This window comes from Triturus cristatus, chromosome 12, assembly GCF_964204655.1.
Source record: "Triturus cristatus chromosome 12, aTriCri1.1, whole genome shotgun sequence".
Classification (NCBI taxonomy): domain Eukaryota; kingdom Metazoa; phylum Chordata; class Amphibia; order Caudata; family Salamandridae; genus Triturus; species Triturus cristatus.
The window spans coordinates 732,286,218-732,311,137 of NC_140595.1; the positions used below are offsets into that span (position 1 = coordinate 732,286,218).

At 45.7% G+C, this 24,920-nt stretch overlaps 1 protein-coding gene across 1 annotated transcript in view; it reads left to right on the plus strand.

Annotated features, from left to right (window-relative positions):
* Window positions 1–24,920, plus strand: part of STAG3 (STAG3 cohesin complex component) — a 1,816,020-nt gene that overhangs the window by 374,181 nt on the left and 1,416,919 nt on the right. The window contains exon 6 of the mRNA XM_085637308.1: window positions 7,689–7,765. Within this exon, the coding sequence (XP_085493434.1) occupies window positions 7,689–7,765 (77 nt within the window). The remainder of the gene's footprint in view (window positions 1–7,688; window positions 7,766–24,920) is intronic.

Genomic DNA, 24,920 nt, shown 5'->3' on the forward strand with positions numbered 1-24,920 from the left:
GAAGCCAGCTCTGTAGCGGTACAAAAGAAGTACCGGCCTCCAGAACAAGATCCGCTACTCTTCCGCTCTGATCCAAATCCAGACTTCGTGATTATCTTACTGGCCAAAAAGCATCACACCACTTCTCCATCATCAGTTCTTCCCGATAAGGAGAGTAAAAAACTGGATTCTGCAGGCTGCAAAGTCTAAAGCACTGCCACAACAACAATGAAAGCAGCCAGCGCAACTTCTCCGCTGGTCAGATATGACAAAGCTCTCTGGGACTCCATCCAGCATTTCGTAGAGCATGTTCCCAGGGACAAACGGGAAGACTTCTTGGATATAGTTAATGAGGGCTCAAGTGATCAGTGCAGCAGCAGATTCTTTCGTCTTAGCAACACACAAATACTGCCAAGGAGTGGCTTTAAGGAGACCTGCTTTACTCCATTTACTATCAGGCAAACTGGATTCTCAACAAAGGATCCAAAACCTGCCATTCTCAGGTTCTGCTCTCTTCCAAAGTCACGCCGTTGATATGGCATGCATGAATATTGAGTTAAAACCATTTTAAGTGGTGGGTCTAGAAAGACCAAAAGAATAGAGAAACTTCTTCAGACCCTACCAACCCTATTTTTACCTTCAGAGAGTTCACACACCTCCATGGCATCACGGTCGACAACAGCAACAAAACCAGCGACCTTTCCAACAACAACGAAGGCAGGCAAGAGGGAAGATCCCAACAGCCTGCTCAAGGAGGTAAACGGGCAACAGGTTCCGAACCATGAGTCCTCCCCTCCCTCTTTTCGTAACCCACTTCGGTTGGGAGAAACGTGGCAAAGAATTAAGCAAGACGGCTGGATTGTGAATATTGTGCAAATTGAGTATTGTTTCAGATTCAAAGGTTCCCCCACCCTCCATACCTCTGAATTTGCCGAATTTCCATTTTCTAATGCTGTGGTCAGAAGTCAACATTGTCTAACAGATGGTGGTGGTGGAAACTATTACGCACTGATCATGGGAAACAGGCATTTATTCCAGATACTTTCTGATGAAAATGAATGACCAGAACAAATTCAGACCCATACTTGATCTCAAAATAGCCAACAAATGGTTTTGGCAATAAACGATTTGAATGCTGGCATTACATCAAATATATTCCTAATTGCACCAGGGAGATTGGCTTTGCTCTTTCAACCTTCATGATGCATATATTCACATTCCAGCTTCTAAAAAGCATCAAAAGTTCTTGAGGTTCGTTGTGGGGTAGAACCATTATAAGTACCAAGTACTTTTAATTGGCGTACTGTCAATACCCTGAACATTCTCAAAGTGCATGGCAGTTGTGGCAGCCTACCTCAGGAATAGCCGAATATTCGTCTACCCATACGTACACGTATGGCTAATAAATGTGATAACAGCTCAGAAAGCCCAACTTCATTACAATTGGACCTGCGATCTACTTCAACGGTTGGGGCTTCACATCAACCTCAGCAAATCCACACCTACTCTGGTTCAAACTTTGCATTATTTGGGACATACCATCAACACCAAAGCAATAGTGCGTCCTTTGGAGGAGAGATGCTTATCAATCCTTCAGAATGGTCGCTCTCTCATGAGTCACTCATCCAACAGTAAGGACCGCACGGTCTTTTCTCAGCTCAATGGCCTACTGCATCTTCCTCTCACCCAATGCCTTTCTGCACATGTGGCCTCTTCAGGAATTTCTCGAGGACAAGTGGGACCAACTGAAGGGCAACTGGGACAACCGTATCAAACTATCACTTCATGCGGAGCAGTCCCTGAAATGGTGGTGCTCCCCAGCCAACCTGCTTTGAGCAATGCCATTTCATCAGCAAATTCCTCCTCAAACAATAGTGATGGATGCATCACTACTAAGATGGGTAGCCCAGATGGATCACCTCCAAATTCAGGACAAGTGGTCACAGAGAGAGATGTCCTATCACATCAATCTCCTCGAGCTACACGTAGTCCATCTGGCACTGAAAGCGTTTTGTCCATCGTTCAAAACACAGTCCCTGCTTGTTTAGACGGACAATACAACCACCATGTACTGCCTCAACAAGCAGGAATGAAGGAGGTCCAGTCCCTTGTCACACTAGGCTCAACAGTCTGAAAATGGCTCATAGCCAGGAGCCCGACCATCATGGCAACTCACCTTCCAGGTGTATAAAGTGCTCAGGCAGATATGCTCAGCAGATTTCTGCAAGAAAATCCCAACTGGGTCTTACACAATGCCATCATACTAAACATCTTCAAGCTGTGGGGCACGCCAATCATCGACTTGTTTGCCACAGCAGAAAACAAAAAATGCTGAAAGTTTGCCTCAAGGTACTTCCAGCCAGGGACACTGGGGAATTCATATGGATTGACTCCGCCGATTCCCCTGATCCCGCCAGTTCTCATCAAGCTGCTCCACCTGAGAGCTAAAATGATCCTCATAGCTCTGGAGTGGCCATGTCAGTGGCGGTTCACAGACCGTCGCTGGTTACAGCATCCATATCTCAAGCTGTCCTGCAGATCAAACCTACTAATGAAATTCGGAGGCTAGATGGTATACCCCAACATCTCTTCCTTGAATTTGACTGCATGGCATCTGAACTAGTGCAGTATGGACATTTAAACCGGACATATGACTGCATGGAGTGCCTCAAGGAGGCTAAGTGGCCTTCCTTCAAGTGGAAGAGATTCTGCATTTGTTGTTCTTCCAAGAACGTAGACCATACAGCTTGCCAAGATGTTATTCTGTAATACTTACTTCACTTGGCAAAATCTGGTTTGCAATTCTCTTCCATAAAGGTTCACTTGGCAGCCCTTACTGCCTACAGATAATGTCCTTCACAAACCTCTTTTTTCAAAATCCCCGTTATCCAGGATTTTCTAGAAGGGTTGAAGAAGGTTTTCCCTCCCATTATGGATCCTTCGCATCCCTAGGAAGTAAACATAGTCCTTTCACTGCTTATGCAGGATCCTGTGGAACCCATTCACAAGGCATTGGCCCTGCAGGGTTTGCGCGATCTAAGCATTATATTCTCACAAACCATACACAAACTTTTATTCTAACAAAGTATTATTTCCGATTTCCATGTTATAGTAGATGCTCAAATAGGCCAGTCCTCCCTCAGAAATGTTTTTGCTTAAATGGCTACCTCACTCATTCCGGTTTTCTCCACTGGTTTTTGTAATGATGGGCTATCAATGGAGATCCCCCTCAGGAGAGAAGGAACAGTTTTTTACATGTAAATCCAGTTCTGTTGTAGGGGAATCTCCATTGAAGTCATAAGCAACCCTCTGTAGTGGTGGACAGATATCCATGGTACTTGCATATCATTATACATGCAACTTCATAACTGAAACAACTGCATTCCGCGGAGCATGATGGTATACTGGTGGTCTCTGGGCTCTTAAAGGCATGGTCTCAATTTGTAACTCTTCCAATGAAAGCCTCGGGGGCTACACTGTCCTGTTTCCCTTCATCTCTACACTCTATCAAAAAAGGGGTTGTGAAAGATATTTGTACTGTTTTGCTAAAATATAAAATTATAAACATATATAATTTGATGGCCCTCTTCTTTGAATACAAGATGTAGGCTTGGGCCGTTGTAGCCTGCTCCTATAGGCTGCATATTATTTTTCTCTCTTAAGTGACTCTGTATGCCTTCCCGAAGAAAGGCAAACATCCACACTTAAGAAGATATATTGTGAAAAAGTGCTCCGGGATCACCACACGTGGGCAGGACTAGTCAGTGATTATGACTTTAATGGAGATTCCCCTCAAGAGAACTGGAGTTACATGTAAGAAACTGCTCCTTCCTCACGCACTTCTACTGTATTGTGACCAGAGGATATGCATCAAGTTATCTAGACCCAAGCAGTCCTGGATAATTAACTTATTTAGCTTCAGCTCCTCTTTCAGCCCAATATTTAACCAGCGCAAATGGGTTTGAAATTTTATCTGGTCTTTGTTGGCACCCAGGCCAAGTGCTTCATGGACAACATACGGCAGTTGGGTAAGTGGTAGGCCCCTCTCCTAAACCTAGCAAGAGTTGAAGGTCATGAGGTATACATAGTTATTTGGTTTAGGAGACCACCTGGGAGAGGTGGAGATCAGAGGGCTCTGGTCTCTCATGGAGACCTGGCTTCACATCAGCTTTTGCACATTCGATTTCCCTGGGTGGTTTTCCTTCAGACTGCAATGGAGCGCAGGACTCCTGTATGCCTTCCTGCCTCTACCTCTCCTTCCCAAAGTTCTGAAAATCCGGAAGGACCAGGCCAAAGCCCTCTTAGTGGCCCTGGATAGGGCCTGGAGAGTGGGGAAGTAGGCATCCATGCAACCATCACAATAGACTAAGGCAAACACTGGGAAAAGTTTGTCGTTTAGTGTACTTCTTGACACATCCGACCTTTACAAATCAGGTTATCTGGTGTGATTTTCGTTCTTTCACTTTCTCTAGCACAGCAGGGACTTTCTTTGACCACTATTAACGGTTATTTGTGGTGCATTTTAGCCTTTCTATGGTTACCTGCTCAACGATCGTTTTTCAAATCACCTTTTGTGATGGTTTTTTTAAAGTGGTTAACTCCGTTTTCCATCCAAACACTTTGTGATGACACAGTGGATACTTAATTTTGTCCTCCCATTATTGTTGTGCACACCATTTGCTGGAATCAATGGCTGCTGTTCTTGTCTTTTAAACCTGAAGACCGTTTTCCTCATAACAATAACATTGTTTGTCTTGTGGGTCCTGTCTTTTCAGCAACCATATACATACTGCTTCCTTCCCAGAGCAGCCAGAGCGGCATTGCTACCAAAACTTTTAAGTTTCTATGTTGATCATATCTATGTTGACCGTATCTAAGGGCTCCGGTTGGAAGATCAGCACCTTGAGGGATTTGCACGAGCAAGAGGCGTAATGCAGTGCAGACAGAAAAGACTGAACTCTAAATGGATAGTCCTCTGTGTAATGATCTGCTCTAAGAATGTGAGCAGAAATGCACACGTTTAAGAAGCACTTCTTCCTTCATACTATGTCTGGCAATAGGGCCACCATGTATATTTGACAGGTGGTGGTATGCACCTGAAGAACAAGTTGCATACTTTATGTAATGCTCTTTCTGGCAGATAGTCTTATCTAACTGCAGTCTCTTCATCAACACACTCACCTCCACGTTCTGGGAAATTTATCTTTTTTTTTCTCCAGCTAAAAATAACCCAAATTAGAAATCTGCACATGGTTTACTCTCACCTAAATTGTATCTGAGTCGGGCTCAGGCAGTCAAGAAAGAAATTACGTAGTCACGTGGAGGTGGTGGCGATGTGACTCTGGCGTCATTTCTGGGGTGGGAGGGAGTCGACACAGAGCTTCACAATGCTGCCTACAAGCGCATAAGGCAGTTCCTGAGAAAAATCTACAGACCAGTCTGGCAACTGATGGGGTTGACAAGGTGCGGATTCTGTGGTGAGATAGAGTATACACCAGAAAGAGTGAGTGAGCTTCCGGCATTGTGTTCCCAGGAATCTTATACTGTGTTCCATAGGAACAGGGTAGTGACAAGAACTGAGATTTTTCTTTAAGCTAGTTTCAGATTTCCACATTAATCAGACCATTTCAATACCCACTTCATTTCCCGTTGCTTCAGCTGCTTCAGTGGAAGGAGCTCGTCACTTGTTTGGCGTAAAGAATTTTAAATTCACTTTAATTGAATTAAAATATAAGGCATTTATTTCTAAAGATAAGACCATCTTTTCCTTTTTTTTTTCTAACGTTTGTGAAAGATGTTTCTAGTCCCTTTTTGATAATATGATTATTAAAAAAATAAAAAAAGGTAATTTTTTGTATGCTCTTAGGCTTCAAAGACATTTTTTTCTGTTTAATTTTACTTTTCTACTAAATCCTTTGAGTATATGACTATTCTTTAATGTATTTTTAAGCGTTCTGGGATTCCCCCAGAACAATTCATTGTTTGACTTTGAGGATTCACCTGAAAGAGCGCTAGGATTACAGGTAAGTAACTTCTACTTGCGTAATCAACATTGAGAATCTGTTAGTTCTTTATTAAAAACAGAACAAAAACTTAAGTTCTTAAGCGTTTTCTCTAGTGCTGGTTTGCCATTCTGTGGACAGAATAGAAGCCCTGAATCCATTGATTGCCCACTTCAGATCCAGACTTTTTCATGGTTTTTCCAAAGGTTCTTGTGTCTCATGGCCTCCTGCATCTATGTAGTTAGTGGCTCGTCATAAGGCCTGCTGTATCATCTGTCACAATTGCCTGTCCTGATTCACGGCCTACTCCACACGAAAGAAAGGAAGTAGACAGCGTATTGCACTGCACAGCTGCATATGGATGTACATATGTTTTTGTCACTGTACTATTTGAAATCCCCCAGGTTCTCGTGATCCTTCTGTTAATCATGTATTGGGTTTTATTACGTATCTAGAGCTCTCTAGAGTCTGGGTGGTCTTCTGAACACATGATCTCTCAGCTATTGCTTCCTGTGTGTATGTGCTTGACTCTGTTTTCTCATTTTGATGGTCTTTCTGTAGTTTCACTCAGTGCCATATTAATGTAGTCAATGCTTTATCAATGTGTGCACTGTTTGTACCCAAGGCATCTTGTGACATTGGCCTCTTGACGTGGAAACAGCTGTCTCCATCACCACACTAGTGTTGTCATCTCTTTCTGCAATAGGTCTTTATGCTGTTTTCCATAAAGACAAAACGATACTGGCAACAATTACCTTTTTCCAAAGAGATTAGTAATTTCGTCAAAATCAGTAAGGAGTTTTCTTGATCAAATAACAGAAACCTTGTTCTTTCTTAAATGAAGAGGTTGCAAAGCTTGAATGCTTTCAAGGATATTAAAGTTTAGCTGGGAAGAATAGCTGCCTTAAGGAAGTCAAATGCTTTCCCCCTCTTGTGGTGTTTTTGCACAAAACAAAGCAGCCAAGGCATTTGTTGCCAATATCACAATCTTTGAAGCTTGAGACATGAGACTTAAGACTCATTGCACTCAACCTAAGCAAGCATCTGTGGCTTTCCAGTTGCATTTGCTCAGGGCAGACACCTGTAGTGCAACCACCTGGTGTACGCTGTATGCCTTCCGGTAAGCCTTATTCACTGGATTCATCCTTCTGCAGACGTGCAGTTTGATTTCTTCAAGCTTTGATGTCCTCTTTCCCCCCTTCCGGTATTTTGAGTATTGGTTTAAAAGCTGAGATACGGGGTTAGAGTGAGGAAATATTACTAATGGGGCGATTCAGTACTCTTAGACCCTCCTTTGCGAATTCAGAATTCCAAGTCAGCCCCTCTTGAAGCTTATTCTGTACTAGCCATGCATTACAGAACAAAAATATTTGAACTGTTGTTGGGCATTTGATGGTCTATGAGCAAGGGGTGATTTTTGCATCTCTGCGGGAGGATTTTTATACTACATTGCTGCTCACTATTGTTAAAGTAACTGCATCATGTGGAAGAGTATTTCTAGTTCTCTCTACCATGCATGAAATTCTTAGCCTGCAAGAAAGAGAAAACGGATTCATTAGTGGCTTTACCTTATAGGCGAATACATTTCCAACCTTTGATTGGTCTCAATTAGTCACCACTGGTGTAGTCCTTTTGTTCGTTGACATGTTTAGACACATTTCATATTCTGTTGAAAAATTGTCTCACACACCATCTATTGCATTTTAGGTGTGGTCTCCCAAGAGATGATGCAGAAATTTCAGAATGCGGAGATCATCCACAAGATGACCGAAAAATTTGATGAGGTGACGGTTGTAATCTACTGCATCATTTCAGACAGTTGGGTTTTGTTGGGTGGAGAGAGATCAGTAGGGATTGGATGAATATAAACCTACTTTGTGAATGAGGCCGTGAATCAGGACAGGCAATGGTGCCAGTATTACCACAGGTTTCCACTGATGATTCCTTTTTGGAAACTGTTCTGCTAATGGTAACATTTATTTGAATTGTATCTACTCTTTGTGTTGCAAATGTATGCTGTAAGACTGGGAGTCTACGTGTGTGCAGAGATCGGAGAAATTTCCACAATCCCCTGTGTACTTATTGTAGGAAGCTGGCTCTGTATATACTATCCCACAGTAAGGTATAGTGTGCACAGAGTCCAGGGGATCCCCAGAGGTATAGAAGGGGCCACATTAATCAATAGCTGCTTTCTTTGGGGTAGTGTGGTTGAGCAGTTAGGTTTATCAGGAGGGTGTGTTCAGCATTTATTTTATTCACTCAATCAGGGACTGATTACACACACTCGGACAGAATCCAGACCAAGCGGGCAAGTATAAAAAAGGTATATTTATGTTTTACTTCTAGAACCAAGTAGGACTTGGTACAGGTAAGTGAAATATACTTTCAAATGCAAAACTTTACAAGGAAATGCTGTTGTTGCTGAATTTGCAATTGTTACAGGTGTGTATTTGCTTTTAAAACCGTTTAAAATACATAAAGATTACTTTGGAATAGTTTTAGATTACTTTTGGATTACATTGACTACTAGGATTGATATGCCTAGATATGACACCGTAGATCCTACAATGCAAAGGTAGGTAAGACACTTTCTGATTTAAAGTACAGCTACTTTTCTCTCATACCAAGCACAGTTCAACACTTAAAACATTATAGGACCAAAAACTTGTAGAATTGGTTCCTATAGGGAAAAGAGGGTTATCTGTTTGCAGGTAAGTAAACAACCTGCAAGAATAGTTTTTGGGGTTTAGAACCAAGGTTCAGTTAGGCACGCCAGTTGCACCACCAGCGGCAATAGGGAGGCCGGGTGCAGAGGCCCAATGTTAGCTAATAGGGCAAGGGGGCACTTAGGTTGGGGGCTGCTCACTGGCAGGCCAGTCAGTCTTGGGAGGCAAGCTCCTAAGGTTCATATCAGGGTAAAGGGGGTCCCGGGTTGGCACCAAGTCCACACCACCAGTGGCGGCCTGGTGGAGGGTGCTTAGGAGGGGTTGGGAGCCCAATGCAATCCTATAGAGGTTGCCGATTTTGACTTAAGGCTCGGTCCATGATGTCTTCCATGAGGAACCAACAGTTGGGCAGGTAAGTTGAGGTCTCAGGACGTAGGTGCGTCTCGGGTCCTCTTCTCCAATGCGCAGGGCAGCCGGATGCAGGGGTACCTTTTGAGGTCTAATTTCACCTTATCTGGCCACTCCTAGTTGGGGTAGGGTCTCCGTGCAGAGGCTGCAGGCGACGTCGGGGAGTCCTGGATGGGTCACCCCACGGTGATCTCAGGCACTGGAGCGCTGGGGTACCTCGCTGGTACCGGTGAGCCACTTGCACTCGGGCTGTAGGCTACGGGCGCAGTGGTGGTTCCAGGCGTCAAGCTTCTTCATTCTCAGCTGGCTCAGAGTGTTTCTTTGGAGTTTCTTCAGAGCAGAGCTGCTGTTTTCAGAAGAACCGATCTTAGTTGAAGGCAGTCAGTCCTCCCAGGGGCTCTGGAGGTCGCTGGCTGCAAGATAGGTCTACTCTTGGTGTAGGATCTCTGGAAACCGCAAATGGGCCAGTAGGGCTGGGTCCAAGTTATTTCTTCTCTACAGTCTCCTCTGCTGTGGGACTTATTTGTAGGTTGCAGGAATTTAGGGAGGCAAGGTTAATGGTCCCCTGAAATACTAAATTTAGGGGTGTTACAGGGGTGTGCAGATCGAGACCAGTATGTCCTGTTCCTTGGGGTGAGTACACACCCTATTATGCCACCCTCCAGTGGGAGGGGGGCATGAGCCTCTCTCTAATTGGCTGTGTCTTCTCATCTTCAAGATGGAGGGGACTGAGATGTGTGCTTCACTTTGCTTCCCCACCTGAGTGGTAGGGTTGGCAGAGGTGACACACCTCTCCTCCTAACTTGGTTTACTCCAGTATTGGAGCTTTCATAGATTCACATGCCTGAATCATTCCCCGTCGTCGAGACAGGAGTCTCCGGTACATAAAAAAGCATTGCTTAGTAGTATACCAAACTGAAAAAAGGCCTAGGCCCATTTTCCTTTGCAACCCATAACCTTCGTTATGTAAAAAAGGACTAAACTTGTCTCTGAACCAATCAGAACCTCTCACCCTCTAGAACCCTCCTGAGAGAACCTTCTGCCCCTTCTATTTTCTACCGCACGTTGTGCTAGGGAGTCTCCTTTGAGCGCTGCTCAAATTCTACAGTTTGGTTCTAGATTGAAGAGTTTAATTAACTGATTTTTCATCATCAACTTCTGAAGAATGGCTGACAAGGAGAAGAAGGGTTTATTTAGAGCTTGCGCCACCTGTTCGACGAAGAAAGTAGCGTCGTCGACGAAGAAAAGGGAGGTAAAGATCACTATTACACCTATACCCTCGTCGACGGCGGTGTCGAGAGCGTCGACGACGCGGACATCGACGGCGACCACGACTACGTGGTCGACTGGATCGTCGACGACAGTGACAACAGGATCGACGGTGACGGCAGCGTCGGCAGCAGCGGCAACGACTGTTTTGACGGCGATTTCGACAGCAATCTCGTCGACGGGCTCGTCGACGAGAGAAAAACCCCCAGAAAAACGGGATTTTACCAGGAAAAGGAGGATTACCCCAGATATTACATCTCCAAGCAAGGTAACACCTCTGGTTCCATCCCACTTGTTAGAGGAAGAAGACTCGCAGGAGGAGGATGATGATGGTCCTTTTGGCTACGCCAGTAGCCCCTCACAATTACATGTTAAATGTCAGGAAGATGACTGGGAAGATGATTATGGGGGATTTCAAGACCGTCCCCAGCAACACTATCAGGAAGAAATGGTGAGCGTTCCATCTTCACTGCTGACGGATGTGCAGTTTATGTTGGATGACTATAAAAGGAGGCATCCTTTACCTCGTTCCCAAAGGATACCAGTGACTACTTCACACTCTGTTCCATGTACGCCGGTGCGAAGACAAGAGGTACCTGGGTGTTTGCCTATATCACCATTACCACAACCGGCTCCAGAGACCTCTGACGATGAGCTAGAAGAGGGGGAGATAACGGACCCTAGTAAAGAATGGGATGATTTTCTCATTCCGTCCCCTTCATCTCCTTCACCGAGGCCTGTCGACTCTCCTCCGGAGGACATCGGGAGGTTCCATAATCTTATGGAGAGGTCTGCACAGAGATTTGTGCTCAACATGTCATCGGACAAAACGGAGTGCTTCTTGTATGATTTCAAGGAGCCGCTTCGCAAGACAGTTCGATCTCTCCCGATTGTTAGTCATCTATGGGAAGAAGGTCTCAAGGTCATGGAGACGCCGGTAACGGTTACTCCAGTACTCGCCAGGCTGGACAAGAAATATAAAGCGCCCTCGGATGCTCCTGCTTGTCTACTAGGCCACCCCAAGCCGGACTCAGTTATAACTCAAGCGGCTCAGCAAAAATCGAGGAATCCGTCCGCTCCAATCTCAACACCTCCCGACAGAGAGGGTAGGCGCTTGGACAATGCAGGGGAAGAGGTTTTCGTCCATGTCTGGCCTTCTAGTTAAGGCTGCAAATGCCCTGGCCATCCTGGGCAGGTATGATAGGCAAATGTGGTGCGACCTATCGCCTTACATAGTCAGCATTCCTGAGGCTGACAGACAGGAAGCCAGGAAAATCCTCCAAGAAGGTGAAAGGACTTCGGCTGAAGTCATAGATTGCGCAATGGACATTGCGACCACGGCCTTCAGATCTTTGGGTGGAGAGGCTGTTTTGCGCCGACAAGGATGGCTAAGAGCGACAGATTTAAGGCCCAAAGTCCAGAATAAGATTTTGGACCTTCCCTTCAATGGAGAAGATTTGTTCGGGAAGCACATTGGCTAGGCTTTGCAGAGTATCAAAAAAGATACAGAAACAGCTAAATCTCTGGGAACATTGCAATATAGGAAAGTTCCTTTTCGAGGCTCAAGAGGTAGGGGCCAATCCTCCAATAGAGGGTATTACCAACAAGGCCCGTATACTTCTTACTCCACCTCATCTCAGCCATACCGTCAACAGTATTCGCAGCGACAATCAGGAGGTTACACGAAATCTACTCCTAGAGGTCGAGGAGGTCGTCGGGGGAAAGACAACATCCGGCGACAATGACAACTTTCTGACTCTGGCTACACCTATTCCTCTTATGTCACATGTTCCCCTGGGTGGAAGAATTTCTTATCTTCAAGATTGGCAGCAAATAACTACAGACCAATGGGTCCTCAACATAATACAATTCGCACATACTGTAGATGTGAATGTGAATGTGCAGGAATTTATATAGCGCAAATCACCAAGCGGTCTCTAAGCGCTTGCTTAGGGAACCCGTCCTGGTATTCCCCTGTGAGATAACCCGGCAGGGCATCCGCAAGGTGAAAGCCAGGCATCCCGCCGCGAGGGGCCCATGTGGAGATTAAGCAAGCTATTGCCCAGAGTCGCAGAGTGTGAACCCATAAGTCGAGTATGCACTGGAGCGAGAATTATCGAGTCCATGGACATTTATGGACTCAAGACCCAGCCGAGCCGGGAATTGAACCCTGGTCCCGGGCTGACCTCTGCTTCCAGGTCTGCCTCCTCTAACCAGTGAGCCACACTTCTCCTTCTAGATCTTCTGCAAACCCCCCCTTGTACACCACCAAGACACCAAGAGGTCAAATATTTACATCAGACGCGTCAAGAAATTCAGACAATGCTCCGAAAGGGAGCAATAGAACCGGTACCGAATTCTCAGAGAAGGTGTTTTTATTCCCGGTTTTTCCTAGTCAAGAAAAATGTTCTCCAATTGCGCCCTATTTTGGACCTCAGATCCCTAAATACTTACCTCAAGGAACAATCTTTCAGAATGATTTCCCTCCAAGATATTCTGCTGCTTTTGAAACCAAGGAGATCATATGACCAAATTGGACCTACGGGATGCGTACTTTCATATCCCAATCTATCCTTCCCACAGGCAGTACCTTTGTTTCATGGTGGCCGGAGAACACTACCAATTCAGGGTACTGCCTTTTGGCCTGAAATCAGCCCCGAGAATTTTTACGAAATGCCTGGCTCCAGTGGCAGCGGTTCTAAGGAAGCAGAAACACAAGGTATTTCCTTACCTCGACGACTGGTTAGTCAAAGCACCATCAGCAGCGTCAGCCTGGTCATCAACAAGGGCTTGCGTGGAACTGTTTGCCGGATTGGGTCTGACTTTAAACGAAGAGAACTCAACTCTTCAGCCGACAAGAAATATCACCGTCTTGGGAGCAATTTTAGATACAGAGTAAACGAAGCGTTCCCCTCCAAGGAAAGACCGCTGGGATTAATATCTCTATCCCAGGCTTTTATAAAGAGAAAGTCTTTCATTACGCAAGTACAAGTCATTGCTGGGAACGATGTCATCTTGCAGTCCCCTCGTACCTTTCTGCAGGCTAAGGATGCGTCCGTTGCAAGAGCAGCAAGATCTTCAATAGCATCAAGCGACAGGATCCTTCGATGATTTACTCAGGGTAACGCCGACCATGATCCACGCGGCAACATGGTGGACCCGGAAACGGAACATCTCGCAGGGCCTTTCTTTCCTGACTCAGCCGGACCCATTAGTGGTTACGACAGATGCGTCCTTGGAAGGCTGGGGAGCGTTCCTTCAGGACCTGCAAGTCAGCGGTCGCTGGAAATTGAACGAGCAGCAATTGCATAGCAACCTCTTGGAGCTCAGAGCCGTCCGCTTAGCATTGTTGGCGTTCCTACCATGGATTCAAAGTGCAGCCGTGTTAATAAGAACAGACAACACAACAGCGATGCACTATTTGAACAAACAGGGAGGAACAAGATCACTCTCCCTGTCTCGAAGCCCAGTTGATATGGGATGGGCTCTACAACACAGAATATCCATTACAGCGGAACATCTTCCAGGGGATCAGAACACCGAAGCGGATACTCTCAGTAGGCTGAAGTCTGTCTGTCACGAATGGGAGATCGACCAAGGGAGTTTCAACATCTTCCAAAAATGGGGAAGACCAACAGTAGACCTCTTCGCGACAAGGGAGAACAAGAAATGCCAGTTCTTCGCAAGCTGGCTTCCCCAACGGGGATCTAGGGGGAATGCATTTTTGATGGCATGGTCAGGCATCTTTGCCTACGCCTTTCCTCCAATTCCCCTCCTGCTGCGGATTCTTATGAAGATCAAAAAAGAACCATGCAGGATAATCCTGATAGCTCCATGGTGGCCCAGGCAGCATTGGTTCGCGGAGCTTCTACTACTGTCGGAGGAATGCCCGATTTGCCTCCAGCCGATGCATTCACTTCTGACGATGTTCCAGGGGGAACTACTTCATCCAGATCCTTAATCACTGCACTTAGCAGCCTGGCTCCTGAATACTGCGAATTTTAACATCTGAACATCCCAACGGAGTGCAGGGACATTCTATCTAGAGCCAGGGCGGATAGTACAAACGAAACATACCGGATGAAGTGGAAGAGATTCTGTTTATGATGCATAAGATCCAACATTCATCCTCTGCACTCGGCAGCTCACAAGATTGTTCCATACATCTTGCTTTTGGCAAAGTCCGGTTTGGCTCATGCATCGATAAAGGTACACCTAGCCGCAATATCACGCTACAGAAGGACTGCCTCTGGTCCATCTTTGTGGTCCACTAGAGTCATCAAACAATTTATGAAGGGATTGTTCCGGGTTCTCCCGCCAATAAAACCTCCACCACCTCTCTGGCAATTGAACATTGTTCTTTCCCAGTTAATGAAACAGCCCTTCGAGCCAATACACAGGGCAGATCTGAAATTCCTCTCGTGGAAAGTTGTGCTTCTCATTGCGCTCACTTCATCCAGGAGAGTGGGGAAAATTCAGGCTCTCACGGTCCAGGAGCCTTTCTTACAATTCAAAGAGGACAGAATGATACTCCGGACTAATCCAAAATTAATTCCAAAGGTACCAACTGATTTTCATTTAAATGAGCCATTAATTCTCAAACGATTTTTTCCTCAACCAACAACAGCGGCGGAAACGGCTCTCCACTCGCTGGATGCCCAACGCTGTCTACAGTTCTATTTGCAAAATACTAAGCCTTTCCGCAAGTCTTCACAACTTTTTGTTGCCTTCAGCGCACCCAGGAAGGGTTTCCCTTCGTCAAAAAGGGGAATTGCCAGATGGATTTCCAGTGCGATAGAGTATTGTCATAAGGCAGCTGGGCGACCTCTGAATGCACGAGTCCGTGCCCATTCGACAAGAGCAGTGTCCACCTCTACTGCTTTATTTGCGTGTGTGCCGATCCAGGATATCTGCATGGCGGCGAGAGTACGCACACCGTCGCCAGGCATTACTGCTTGGATACGGCCACAGGAAAGGATGAAGCGGTGGGAGAAGCGGTGCTGAGGAACCTTATCCAGTAACGGTGAGCCTTTTTTTACCATCCCTCCTTCCTTTTTTGTTTACATGTGCACATTTTATTGTTATTTATGTATTTGATGCAATTTTGCAAAGTATTTTTGATATGTGTATTTTGGTTTAGAAATACCGTTTTTATCACACTATATAGGTTTCCTTGTTTCAGGATATGGGTAACCCATTTCCATTCCAGTTTGAATACAGCCATATGCAAATCAGACATGACCCTGCACCCAATGGGAACAATCCAGCCCGAACTGCCAGACCATGTCCTCCCTGGACTGGAGAAAATGCATCCTAGTTCCGGTTTTGGGCTTTCAACCCCCCCCCCCTGCAATGGCAGTGTGGGGGTGTATACTTTGTGTCGACATGCTCCGTGGGTACATTGTTTTGTGTATTCGTCCTCCCACAATACTGTTTTTATTCTTTTCCCACGCTCCAGACTGAATAAAATATAGTCTAGGTAGCATGAGGAACCTTTTTAAACAATTTTTCACTCTACACGAGCACTTTTCACAATTTTTGATTTCTGATCACTACTGTAATACCCAGTGGTTCCCTCCAGGCGGAGGAAGCATGAAAGAAACCATATGATGATGCTGTCACGTACTTGAACTAAGGCGGAGAATCAAGATATACCGCCCACTGACCTGTTTACGTGAATGAGGGTTTTTTAAGTAAATGACGCAAAGAATCACATGACCCCTGGTAACAGGTACAAGTGATCCATTCACCAATTACATTACACAGGGAAAGCTAGTATTTCTGTAGGGCCTGGTCTGCGAAGAATCTCTTGTGGCGTAGTTATTAAACGCGCACCAACACTAGTAAATGATAAACTCGGACTTTGACTGTATGCTACTGCCATCCTTTAATCCGCGCCGACTCCAATCAACATGGTGCGTAGAGGTTAAAACAAATTACAAACCACAAAGAAATCTCCTGTTGGCTCACACCAGGTTGGTGTGACCGTGTTCATTAGCACAGCTCTGAGCACGCTGCTTGTGTGTGCTGCACACCGGAAGTGCTCTCGTCCAACAGAGCTGCTGCATGTGTGGTACTGAGAGCATCTGGTGTTCCTATCGGTGTCTTCAGGTGTGCTGTGCAGGTTTCTGTTATCAGCAAGAATGCTGGCTCACGTTCCGGAGCTGTGCCTCGATGGAGACTGCCCAGGACCGCTGAAGCAGTGAGTAACGTGTGTCTTCGACTCGAGTACTCCCTGCCACTGGTCTCTGTGTGCTCTTTATATGTTATGTATTTCAGCTATATGTTGTCTGTTTGCATTTCGGTGCTCACCTCTGTGATCCTCGTTTGATGTTTGTTTGACTATGTATTCGTATATCCCAGGTCTGAGCGTCTGTTTATGTATCCAGTGTCGTAATGTGTTATGTTTGTGTGCATCTGTGTGCTTATTTTATGTTTGTTTGCCTGTGTTTGTGTATCAGTCTATGGTGTCCCTTTGTAGAATGTCTGACTGCACGTTCTCCGTGTGTAAGTGTTGTCTCTGTGCCTGTGTAGATTGTGTATATGCGTATGTTGGTGCTGTCTGTGTGTATACTTTGTGTCGACATGCTCCGTGGGTACATTGTTTTGTGTATTCGTCAGCATGTTTTGTTGTGGTGTGTCTGTATGCTTCATTTGTCTTTGTATCTCTTTGCATGTGTTATGTTTGCTCTTCGGTGTCCCTATCTTGCCTAGTTTGTTCCTTTGTGTCTTCTGTATGCATGATTTGCTTCTGGCCTAATGGTAGTCTGTAATATACCTCTGTATATATCTCGAGTTTGTGTCTCCGTATGCATGCGTCATGTATCTGTGCCTGCATGTAATATATGGTTTTGTATGCATGGCCTATGTGTGTGCCTCTGCACTCATGTCTGGTTTGTGTGTCTGTTGCTTGTCTTAAATCTGTGCATCCGTATGCACCTCTTAATGCACCGAGCCTGTGTTTCCACTGTTACTGTATGCATGTTTTATGCCAGTGTATCTGCATACCAGTCTTGATTTTGTGCCTGCTTCAGGCGGGAGAAGAACATCTGATATTGTGCAGGCACTGCTAGCCATCCACGGTCCACCGAGAGAAGTCGGGGTATGTAAACACGCTGTGCTGCCCTCGTTTTTAATAGTGAGATTAGTTTGTAAACAAAACAAAGGATGCATTTTAGTTTAGTATTTCTTTTCTAGTGAGAGATTAAGGCCGACGATTTAATTAGGTCAGATTAACTCTTGCATTGGGTACATTTACACAAATATTGTTTAAAGCAACAAGGTTCAATAAGGTGTCACATTTTCAGGTATCAGAATGCAGACTATTTCCTTTTTCAGGTAATTCAGAAACACACTGCAGGGCATTCTAGAAGATCCTATTACATCTACATAAGGAGTCTTCCAAAGGTTTTTGGAGAGGGATGGAGACCATGTTCACTTACAGTATTTTAAAAAATATTTAGATTGTCCTTGCTGGGTTCCTGCTTATATTGATAACAGGCAGCCGACGCGTAGGTCTTATTTAGTCGGTAAGCACTATTTTTCTTTAATGAGTTTCTCCTACTGCAGGCACCACATGCTTTCCTGCAACATTCAGTGTGCCATGCGCGCTTTCACTTTCCAAGCAGCCCGGAACAATGTTTGCTGCTTCTTTGAAATGAAATAGGTCTCGCATTTACAAGAGTTTGAGCTATTGGAATTGTAAATGACAATGCCTTTTATTTATTTGATAATTATAAAAACAGATAAATAAAAAGCATTGTCATTTACAATGCCAATAGCGTAAAGTCTCACAAATGCAAGACCTATTGCATTGCAAATGCTGGTTATTACATATGTCAACTCCAAGGTTGGCCTTTAAAGTGTCATAAGACATGATACATTTTATTTAAAGAGTCCGATATGTATGCTTTTGGTTTACGTGTCCTCACAGTGAAAAACTCATAAAGCAGTTTTTCACTGTTGTAAGGCCTATATTTTCCATTGACAAAACGCATGGTTACCTTATTACATTTTAAAGTGATAACTTTGGATGGAGAGCAGATAGCGATATGTTGTTTTTACTTAAATCAAATGTAATATAAAACCCTCTTTAATGCCAACGACGGACTTTAAGTCACAATTCTGAAAATGCTGCTTTTAGAAAATAAGCATGTTTTTTGTCCTAACTATTTGTTCCTGCTGCCAGTGTCCTGGGTAACAGGACAGTGAATGGTTTTGTTTTTGGAGTTTTGTGCGTTCCTGCCAGACAGTCCCCCAAAAGGGGAATAGGTGTGGGCAGGTTATGTCATCCTCCCAGAATGGCTGGAGGCAGAGTTGTGGTCTGCCTCATGTATATTTTTAGGGGTTCTTCCTCCTGCACACCAAAAGTAATCTGACACTAGGCTGACTCTTTTGTCACCTCAGATTACTTGGAGCCTTGACTAGGGAAGGGAAGAACTGTCCAAACCAAATGTGGGGGTAGTGTTGTTAATCACCCATTTCAAAGGCTGTCACTAGGTATTAATATTGTATCTCCTGAGCCAATCTTCAGTGCACTCCTGGACCTGTGGACATTACAGAAGGACTGTCCTGCTGCTACTAGAGGACTGCTTTGCTCTCAGAGAAGGAAGACTGCACCGGCTCCCTTTATCCCATGCTCACCTTAGTGAGTTCAAAAGTCAGTTGGCTGACCTCCTTTCTGAGCTACAAGGACACAACAAACTCGAGGCCTTCCTGCAAGTGACCAGCTGCACCAAACCTGCAAATTGACCTACAAGAGCCCTGCTGGAGTGAGTCCCTAATACTTGGGAGGTACCTCCTCAGGCCCTAGACCCTTGGCTAACATCAGAAAGAACTACTCCCTGATTAACTGATGATTCAATCAAATCTGACGTGAAGCCACTCAGACTCTCCGCAAAGATGAAAGCTTCATCGGAACTGAAATTGAGCGACGCAAAGGCTCGCTGCACAGCTAAAGCCTCATCAGAACACATGCCAAGTGTCACAAAGCCTTGCAAGGCAGCGCTGTGCAGACCTTGCACCAAGGACAACTTCCAACTGATTAAATATTGTCCTCTGCCCGGCCTGTGTTCCTTCAGAGTCAGCCTTAATGTGTCACTTTGTCCTGGTACAACGCAACCAGATACCCACAGTTGATGCTTTCTGCTTTTTGGCATTATTTGTATCTAAACCTTTAAAAATAAATATCTCCTGTTGGAGTGATTGGCCCTCTGTCATTCAGGTATAATTTCATTTATTAAAATGTACTCTATTATTTTCAATTAGTTTGGGATTTTTATAAAGTTTTGTTTTCACATTATTACTGGTCATGTGCTGCTTAAATACAGTGGGAGGCTGGCTTAGTATATGGTGCACACTTAAGTGAAGCACCCTGCACTAATCCAGACAACCCATAATGGTCTTAGACAGCCATAGAACCGCTCTAAGTGGGTGGGAGCTATGGAGGGCAGCCTTCAGGCTTAGTCCGGAAGGAGTGTAAAGGAGCCAGTTTTACCAGTACTAATCATATAGTGTAGGTAAGTGAAAAAGAACCACACAGTGTAGTTATGAAAATATGTATTTATTATAAACACTCACACATTGGGATATCCCCTTCCTGGAAATATAATCACAGTACACACAATACTTCAATAATAGAATAGGTAGCACTAATACACAGTAGTCTTCAGGGGGAGACTAAACCATATATTAATAAAGTGGAATGCGAACTGGGATGAAAGTCGAGACTGGACCCAGAAGACTTAAAAGAGCCGGGGACCAAAGAAACCACCTAAGGTAAGTGCCCTGGAACCCTACGGAGGCTGTGTGCAGAGTGGAAACACGCCCGCGTACTCTATACAATTCAATGGGAAAGTCATGGTTGCAGTTTTCAAGAAGGACCCTTTTCAGGGGACCCTGAAGAAACCTTGTAGACGATGGAAGGTTGGAGAGTCACCCCATCCGTGGATACCCCAGGAACAAGGATACCTACATCGGGGAAGCCTGGTGCATAGGTGCAAATTGACGTCAGAAACTGCCATAGACCACGATGGAGGACTTCAGTGAAGATGCCGCTGGCAAAGAAGGTGAAATAGTCTGATGTAATCTAAGGGTGGATTCTTGAAGAGGAGTACCTGCAACCAGAGGAGAAAGAGTTCATGCCACTCAGGAGTGATCAGGAGGCACGGAAGACCAATGACCAGCAACAGATGAGGAAAACAAAGAAGGTGCAGTGTTGTGGACCAGCAAGGTCCATGGGACTCACCAAACACAGGAGAGGCAGAGCAGGCCAGAGCAAGCACGGGAGCCCACTGGATCTAAAGAAGACCCTCAAGAGGACCCACAGGCCGCAGGCACAGGAGTCGCAAGAGGACCTCGAGCAGCTCACCAAAAATGCAGGTGCACGGTGCAGAGGATGAAGATCTTGGTAGCAGGAGATGCTGGAGGCTGGAGCTTCATGAAGCCCGAAGATCTCTGGAGAAGAGTCAACAAGCCTTTGCAACGGCAAGTCGACATGGTGCACAGGAGTACTGCTCCAGCGGTTCGAAGGAGGAATACTGGCTTCAAACAGTGCAGGCCTCGAGGGAGTTGCAGAACCACCAACTGTGTTGCTGATTGTTAGAACTTGGGGGTCTCTAGTTGGCAGAGGTAGGTACGATTGACCAAATAGGGATCCTTGCTTCTAAGTCAGGGAAAGGGCCTTACACTCATGGATAACCCCTGTTCACCCTCTTGGTAGCTTGGCAGGAGCAGACCGGCTTATCTCAGAGGCAGTGTGTTAAGCATTCGTGAACACATACAGTAACACAGTGAAAACACTACAAATGGACACTACACAAGTTGTATAAAAATAAGTATTTTTTATATAGACTTAACACAAGAGCACAAACGACAAAAATCCACAATACTGTACTCCAAATAGACTTAAAGATGGTAGAAGTAACTTAGTTCAAGTTGATGATAAATGTGACACGTTCCCCACAAAAGTACCTGCATGCGTAACGCAAAACAAACAAAAGGTTTGCAGGGAGGGAGATGCGTCGGTTCCTTGCTTCGAGGGAGGCGATGCGTTGCTCCTCAATGCTTGCCCAGAGTAGGGGATGCGTCTTGTTCCTTACCGGAGAGATGGTTATGCGTTGATTCTCGTACTGCGTTCCGGTTACGATGCGGCAAGATGGTGCCTCGATGCGACAATCCGATGCGATAAGATGGCACCCTTGATGCGATGACGTGAAGACAATGCGTGTACGCCCGGCGGCTGTGCGGCGAACTCTGTAATTTTGGAGCCGCGACACGCCCTGCGACACGCTTCTCCGGTGATGCAATGGCGACCCTCGTGGTGGCGACACGCTTCTCCGGTGATGCATCGGTAAACCGCTGCGATGAAGGCACGCTTCTCTGGTGATGTGGCGGCGACCTCTGCGGCGGCAACCCGCTTCTCTGGTGATGCGACGGCAACAGCTGCGACTGCGGCACGCCTCTTCTCGTTGAGTCGCGCTTCCAGCTCCCAGCGACACATATGCTTCCGCAGACAGAATTGCCAGCAAGGAAATTCAGAGTTGAGCTGGTGGTAAAGTCTTTGTCCCTGAGACTTCAGCAGGAGACAAGCACAAGTTCAAACCCATGGAGAAATATTCTGCAAGATGATAAGTTCCTTAAAAGTTCTTTCTCCTTTCCTTGGCAATTAAGGCACCACTGCAGGCCAATCCAGCAACACAGCACAATAGCAGGGGGGCAGACCAAACTCCTGCATCTTCTCCTTGGCAAAGGTTTGTCTTGTTGTTCCAGAAGTGATCTAAAGTCCTGGGGTCTGGACCCCAATATTCATACTGCAAAATCCTTTGTCCTCTGAAGGCAGAGGGTCCTGTACCTAGTTCAAACCAGTTCTGGGTGCATTCTGCCAGTGTACACCTTTCTTTGTCAGTGTGGGCCAGGCTCCTCAAACATACCACAGGAGGTGGAGCTAGCATTTTGGAATGCAGGCACAGCCCTGTTCAGACCCAGGTGCCACTCCTCCCACCACTCTACATGCAGATAGGTCTATTCAGCCCTGTGCTGACTCACCCTGTCTCCTGGAGGCTTCCCATCCCATGTCACTCACAAACCAGACATACAATACACAATCTAGCAGAGGCAGGCTGGATGGATAGGTAAGAAAATACCTACTTTCTAAAAGTGGTATTTTTAAACACAGAATTTTAAAACCAAGTACACTAAAAGATGCATTTTATCATTCTGAGTTCAGGAATACTAAACTCAAATTTCTACCATGTTCCCTGGGTCAGTTAGGATTATAAAATGTTATAATGAGACTGCCCATTCTGGCCTATGGGGACAGGTAGCCTTGCAATAGTGAAAAACTAAAATTACTGTAATTCACTATCAGGACATGCCACACACATCAGGGCATGTCCTACCTTTTACATACATTGCACCCTGCCCTTGGGCTAGGGGTGTCTGATATGTAGAAAAGGGAAGGTTTAGGGACTGGCAAGTGGGTGCACTTACCAAGTCGACATGGCAGTACTAGTCTACACACAGGCTCTGCAATGGCAGGCCTAATACACACTTTAGAAGCTGCTTCTGTGGGTGGCACAATCAGTGCTGCAAGCCCACCAGCAGCATTTGATTTACAGGCCCTGGGCACAGATGGTCCACTATACTAAGGTCTGACAAGTAAATCAAATAAGCCAATCATGGAGTCACTTATCAAGACATCAATTTAACATAGGGAGCTCATGCACTGTGGCACTGAAAAGCATTTGCACCGCGCCCAAAGCATCTAAACCAGCAAACAGATCAAAAGCAGAGGAGGCAAACATTAAAAATAAAATGGGAGTCTCAGGCCAATGGTACCAAGACTAACACTGATCCTTTCGTAGTTCATAGGACATCAGGAGCAGCAGACAGTTCAGCTTAGTTGCGGTGCCTGTAGATGCAGGGGAGTGACTCCTTCACTCCAAGGGAGATTCCTTTGGTTGTCTTTGATGCCCACAGGCCTGTAGAAGAATCTGGATGGAGCAGACAGACTACGCAGAAGTCTGGCAGGATAATGAGACCAGGAGCAGCAGGAGTCTTCCAGATGCAGTCTCGGTTCCTAAAGCAAAGTCCAACGAAGTCCAATGTGCCTAGACTGTTGAAGATGAAGTGGTTTCGGATCTGAATGTTGTCCCATTATGAATCTGAAGAGCCACCCACAGGTAAGCCCTTAAGTACCTAAAAGAAAGGGTTTGGATGATTTAGGGTTCCCTCTGAGAGGAGGTGCTGGACAGAGGGGAGGATACTCCCATGTCTAGTTTCATGCCAGAGCGGGAGCCAACGGCTCCTTGAACTCTTTCCAACTGGAGTATGCAAGGAGGGCACCAAATGTGCCCTTCAAAGCAGTCTGGTGGCGCTGGCAAGCTTCCCCACCCCACCTTATATCTGTTGTGAGTGGTGCTAGCACCAGATCACATACGCTGAAATGGCAGGCCTGTAGCCACAGTTTCAATGGTTTCTCATGGGTGGCATAATACATGCTGCAGCCCATGAGAGACCCCTTGTGTACCTATTCCCCGGGTACCTCAGTACCATTTACTAGGGGCTTAGAAGGGTACACTAGTAGCCAGTTAGGAAGGTTCCAAAGTACTTACCATAGTCCAATTTAGGGAAAGACCACCCACAGTGAGTGGTCGTTGGTAATGCAGGAATACCTAGGCCCCTAGTAAGCTGGCCTGACTGCCTAGGGATGGCCCCGGCCCCCAAGACGGCCATTAGGAATCTTGGTTTCTGGTTGGATCAGGAGCTGACCATGGAGACCCAAGCAAGGAAGGTGGCAGGAACGTGCTTTGGGCTATTAAGAATGCTTCGTAAGATCCTCGTGCTTATCCTTGTACAGTTAAGGAAAATGGTCACCTCACGACTCGACTACGGGAACTCGCTCTTTCTGGGATCACCTAAATATGTCATTAGGAAGTTATTAGTAGTCCAGAATGCAGCGGTCAGGCTCCTGTGTCAAATCCCCATGAAAGAATCAGTCTTGGAACACCGTAGAAACTTACATTGGCTTCCGTTTGAAGCAAGAATTAGGCTTAAAACACTTTGCCTAACCCACAGAGCAAGATTAACAAACTGGTGTGTCTACATCTTCCCAACAGATGTCTGAGATCAGACTCTGAGCGCTTACTGAAGACCACCAGAATAAAAAGTGGCAGATTGGGGGGGGGGGGGGGGGGAAGCTTTCTCCCACCTGGTGCCGAAGCTGTGGAACTCACTCCCGCAGGAGATTAGATTCACATCCTCCGAGACCTCATTCTGAAAAAACATGGTTGTTTACCGAGGTCTACTAACTGTCTGTTCCTCGCTGTTATTCATCAGTCCACTGCTTAGCGCTGGGAAGCCTTTGGGTAGCTATGCGCTCTATAAATCCCATTAACATTAACATCCCAGTCAGACTAGTCAGACAAACAGAATGACACAAGCAAAAAGTGGGGGTAACCATAAAAGCAGATCCTTCTTTCCTACAAATACTTTACGCTTTGCCTCCAAGTTAAGCCTGACTGCTTTTGTGCCACACTACAATGGGAGTTAATCACAGGTTAATGTAGTGACTTTTGTGGTTCATTCTGACCAGAAT